This window comes from Penaeus chinensis, chromosome 23, assembly GCF_019202785.1.
Source record: "Penaeus chinensis breed Huanghai No. 1 chromosome 23, ASM1920278v2, whole genome shotgun sequence".
Lineage (NCBI taxonomy): Eukaryota > Metazoa > Arthropoda > Malacostraca > Decapoda > Penaeidae > Penaeus > Penaeus chinensis.
In genome coordinates, this window is record NC_061841.1 from 18,458,722 (window position 1) to 18,463,647 (window position 4,926).

The 4,926-nt window shown below is 41.0% G+C and overlaps 1 protein-coding gene across 2 annotated transcripts in view; it reads left to right on the forward strand.

The window, feature by feature from the left end:
• The window catches only part of LOC125037553 (cytochrome P450 2L1-like), a 9,674-nt gene extending 5,039 nt beyond the window's left edge, over window positions 1–4,635 (forward strand). For both annotated transcript variants that reach the window (XM_047630732.1, XM_047630731.1), the window contains 7 exons: window positions 1–120; window positions 419–618; window positions 1,960–2,074; window positions 2,422–2,602; window positions 3,044–3,161; window positions 3,464–3,608; window positions 4,030–4,635. The exon at window positions 1–120 is cut by the window's left edge and continues 99 nt beyond it. In XM_047630732.1, the coding sequence (XP_047486688.1) occupies window positions 1–120; window positions 419–618; window positions 1,960–2,074; window positions 2,422–2,602; window positions 3,044–3,161; window positions 3,464–3,608; window positions 4,030–4,214 (1,064 nt within the window). In that variant the 3' untranslated portion in view covers window positions 4,215–4,635. The remainder of the gene's footprint in view (window positions 121–418; window positions 619–1,959; window positions 2,075–2,421; window positions 2,603–3,043; window positions 3,162–3,463; window positions 3,609–4,029) is intronic.
• The last annotated feature ends 291 nt before the right edge of the window (window positions 4,636–4,926 follow it).

A 4,926-nucleotide genomic window follows, 5' to 3' on the forward strand; every position in this document is an offset into this window, starting at 1 on the left:
CTATCCAGTACGAGGCCGTCTGTCTGGTCGAAGACGTCAAGAAACACACAGACCGACCGGGTCCTCCTCCTGCCTCTATTACCGTGGCTGTCCTCAACGTCATCTGGAAACTTGCAGCAGGTATTACCCCTTCTTTTTATGTCCGTTTATTTATTTATTTTATGGTCATTCTGTCTACTAAGGTGAAAAGAGGGGAACAATCGGCTTCATTTCAAGACCGACTAGGATCCTCTTCAAGACAGGTGTTGGGTTGAAATAGCTCCATTTATACATCTGTTCACGGTAAGTTTCATTTCTTTACTTTCAAGAATTTTTCATTGTTTGTGTGTTTGTTAATTGTTAATTATGTATTTTTCGCGCCACTGAACGCATATTTAGCTAATTAAGCATACTATATGATCATCTTCGCCTCCCTCAGATCACCGCTTCGAAGTGGACTCGCCGGAAATCCATTCTTTAATCAGTATGATCACTACGCTGTTTGAGGACTTCCAAGGCCCGGTGGTCTGGTTCGATCTCATGCCCTGGTTGATACCTATCGTGCCAAACTTCATCCGGAAAAAGATGGGCATCGAAAACATAGAAAAGAATGTTCACTATGTCCTCGAGCTCATGGGTGTGAGTAGCTGTTCATTTCCGTGATGTATTTGGTTCACAAAGAACCGATGGCGTATTGTCGCCATTACAAAAGGTCCACAGATTCGCAAAAGAGTATATTTCACTGACCTTAAAGAAAAAAGACTGGATCGAGCAACCTATTGTTCTTGCAGACACTATTTTGAAGCAAATTAATTCAGACCGGCGCCATGACAGTGTGACCCAAACCGCGGGAAAATCAGTTGTATCAAGTACACGGCAATGGCGAGTAGAGGTACACAGTGCTGCGCTTTTGGATGTAGCAAACGGAGAAAAAGAAAAGCCGACGGAAAATTAGTCAATCGAAGTGATAGCGAAGGGACTGATGACGAAGAAAGTGCCCTTAGGAGGCAATTTCCACGAACATTTTATCGTAAGTTTTTTTTACTGCTACAATCCCCAGTTTACCATTTCTGTTAGAAAAGGAAAGGAAATAGCTCAAAACAGCTTTCTGGATAGAAACTCCCCTTATTTCATGCAAAGCGGGAGATTTAATTGTGAGATCTAAAGCTATCTTCCACTGCGCCCCAAGTCAATCCACTGCTCGTTTGGGTCTCACTGTCATGGCGCCAGCTGTTTCAATAGGGCTTCACAACAAAGCACTGGTTGCTCAATCCAGTCTTATTTTTAAGATCAGTGGTATATTTCGTAGGGAGAGTAATTCCCGTAGTCCTGAAAGCATTGGACATTTATGTATTTCATAAACATCTCATTATGTTCGGTAAGTAACGAATGAATTAGATATTATCAGTACAAAGTCATCATTTTACAAATATATCAAGGAAGAACATTTATACCAAAGTCGGATAATATTTTACAATGAGATGAAAACCCCTACAAGTTATAAACGCAAAAAAGAAAACCGGTATTAACTGAGCACGGTAGGTAAGACGACTGACCCATTTAGATTCCAACACGCCTCTCGTTCCACTGACCTTCCGAGTACCGTCTTAGGATTAACATACCCGATATCTGCCAACATTTATCAGTGCAAGGCGCGTTCTCCTTCAAGGTGTGGAAGGAATGGGCGGAATGATCCCTTCATAACAAGTAGTTTTAAATAGTGAGAAAGGTATTGCTATAGACGGTTATATTTAGCCGGTTATTAGTCGTTCGTATAGATATATTGCTTAAGCATTTAGTGAAAGAATGTAAGAGAATAAAAAAGACGATTATTTTTTAAAAAAGGCTACTTAACTTTCAACTTAACTAAACCACTTTATTCCTTAGAATAATCCGCCCAACTGATAAATATATCATCAGCTGAAATATATAGGTTAGGTGTCAATCTTTAAAGATATTTTCCTGTTTCTTTTGCTGCAGAAGTACGTCGAGCAGCACCAGAAGACGCTGGACCCCGAGAATCCCCGAGACTACATCGACGCTTACCTGCTGGAGATGGAAGCTCGGAAGGACGACCCTCAGTCAAACATGACCAGTAAGATATTATTCCTGGCTTAACTCTCATCTTCTTTTAGTCACTTCTCTTCTTTTATCTGTTTCTCTCTCTTTTTATTTTTGTTTCGTTCGCTTTCCTTTTCTCTCTCTCTGTTTCTCTCTCTCCTTTTCTTTCTCTCTCTTTCTCTCTTTCCTTTTCTTTCTCTCTCTTTCTCTTTCTCTTTCTCTCTTTCCCTTTCTCTCTCTCTCTCTCTCTCTCTCTCTCTCTCTCTCTCTCTCTCTCTCTCTCTCTCTCTCTCTCTCTCTCTCTCTCTCTCATCGTGTATTATTTATCAGGAGGTTTCATCTGAGTGTCCGTTTTATCATCTGCTATTTTTTCCGTGCTAGTTTTCGACCTGAAAAATTGCATGGCTGACCTGTTCACGGCCGGCAGCGAGACCACGGCCTCGACCATCCGCTGGGCCATCTACTACCTGGCCAAGTACCCTGAGATCCAGGCAAAAGTGCACAAGGAGATCGACTCAGTAGTTGACAGGGACGTCCTTCCGTCCATACAACAGAGAAGCAGGTAATCATCAGTTTGAAGAATCTCAAATGGCAATTTACTTGCCGTTTTCGTCGGGTTGTGAAAAGGTTCCAGGCACTGAAATAAAGACTGATCATCGTTGTGTGTTTACTACAAAGATGTGCACACAGCAATCCTGTATAGATTTCGTCTTTTTCATGATCATTATTTTTCACCTTTCTCGCTTCTTTGATATGTGTGTATGTATATATAAATATATATATATATATATATATATATGTACGTATATGCATACATCTGTAGAGTTACTAACGTGCAAGAATCAGTATCGATCAACGTACAACCTTTTAATCTTCTTTGCGACATTCGAGTATAAATAAAATACACACATTCCCCTCGCTTTTAGTCATACCGAAGTTATTCAAATCCCATACCGCTTATACTGCTTTTATCCTATCTTCCGTCACTTCATATTCTCGACAGTTTACCATACCTCGAAGCCGTAACGCTGGAGATCCACCGCCTTGCTTCTCTTCTTCGTGTTGGTCTCCTCCACAGCTGTAATAAGGACACGTGGATCGGTGATTACCTTATCCCTAAAGTGAGTGTAATGTCTACTGTACTTAACTAATCTCTTTGGCCGTTGGTACATTAATGTCACGTTGCTGAAATAATGTGTATATGTATATAACTTTCTTTTATTCTATTTTTTTTCCAGTTTTTTAGACATGTGCGAAGGGAAAAGGATTAAAGAGTTCTGTTTTAACCGATCAACTCGTTAAGCATTACCCAATTTCCTCTTTAAGCATTACTCAATTTGCTCTTTAAGCATTACCCAATTTCCTCTTTAAGCATTACCCAATTTCCTCTTTAAGCATTACCCTATTACCAATATCTCAACAGGGTGCAATCATATCGGCACTGCAAGAGGGCTGCCATATGGACCCCGCCTACTGGGAGAAACCTCACGAACTCTACCCCGAGCACTTCCTCGACGACAAAGGACAGGTTCTCACCAAGAAGGAGGGATTCTTGCCGTTCTCCCTGGGTGAGTTTGGAAGATTGTTTGTGTGTGTGTGTGTGTGTGTGTGTGTGTGTGTGTGTGTGTGTGTGTGTGTGTGTGTGTGTCTGGAGGGTGGATATAGGGGTCTTTATGTGTGTGTTTTTTGTGTGGGTGGGTGGGGGAGATATATCTCTGTGTTTGTATTTGTAACTTGTAACTTTCGTGTGGGGTGTGGGGTCTTTATGTGTGTGTGTCTATGTCTATGTCTGTATCTGTGTCTGTATTTGTGTCTGTCTGCGTGAAGTAATCCACATTTACGACACTATACATATTTACACTTTACATATTCATTACAATTTAACCACATTTACTACACTCCACGCATTATTTCGAACACGTACACCACACGCCACAAATCCCCGCTATTCCCTCCGCCCAACTCCACCACGCCCACTTCTGTCCCCAGGGCGTCGCCAGTGCCCAGGGGAGTCGCTGGCCCGCATGGAGCTCTTCGTCTTCCTCTCCGCCCTCCTGCAGAACTTCTCCTTCTCAGTCCCTGAGGGCAAGGAGCTCCGGCTGGAGAAGAACCCGAAGGATTCCTTCCTCAATCTGCCGAAGGATTTGGATATTGTTATTACCAAGCGACCGTGAATATTGTGCGCGCGTGTGTGTGTGTGTGTGCGTGTGTGTGTAGCTTGGCGTAAATCCATTTAGAACAATGTTCCCGCTGTATCTGTACTGTATTAGTTCAATATAAAAAATAATAACATTGATCAAAATAACCGATCTTGCTTCTATAACTGTATCTTCCAAAATACCTAAACACTGTATGCATATTTCAAAAGTATTTTTTTTTTGGGGGGGGGGGGGGGCACAGTAATTACTAATAAGCTTTATATTTGCTACGACAGATAAGATTAAGAGATGCAGTACGTATCCCATCCAGCCTGGTCCACATGTGATTAATTCCAGATACTGTAATAGTTCGTTGTAAGCAATGTGATTTTTACTATTCTCCCTACTTGGTGACAGAATTGACGCTTTCTTTTGCAAAAAATAAAGAAAACTCTGACATTGTGTTTTGCATATCTGTTGTCCTTTTGGAGGGTGAAGGAGGAAATCATGAACGATGGCATGATGGTATTGATGATTATAATGATGGTAATACCAAAGTATGATAGTAACTTTAAGAGTGAATATAATTAGTGTTATCATAAATTAATAACATTTCTCGCATTATATAAAAACAAAACTTCGTACTGTACTCCGAAGATTAAATTATAGTTTTTTCCAGTGGCCGCGAAAAGAAAGAAAACAATAGGGGGTGAATCACTAATACGTTGTCTATGATTTGTTTTTTTTT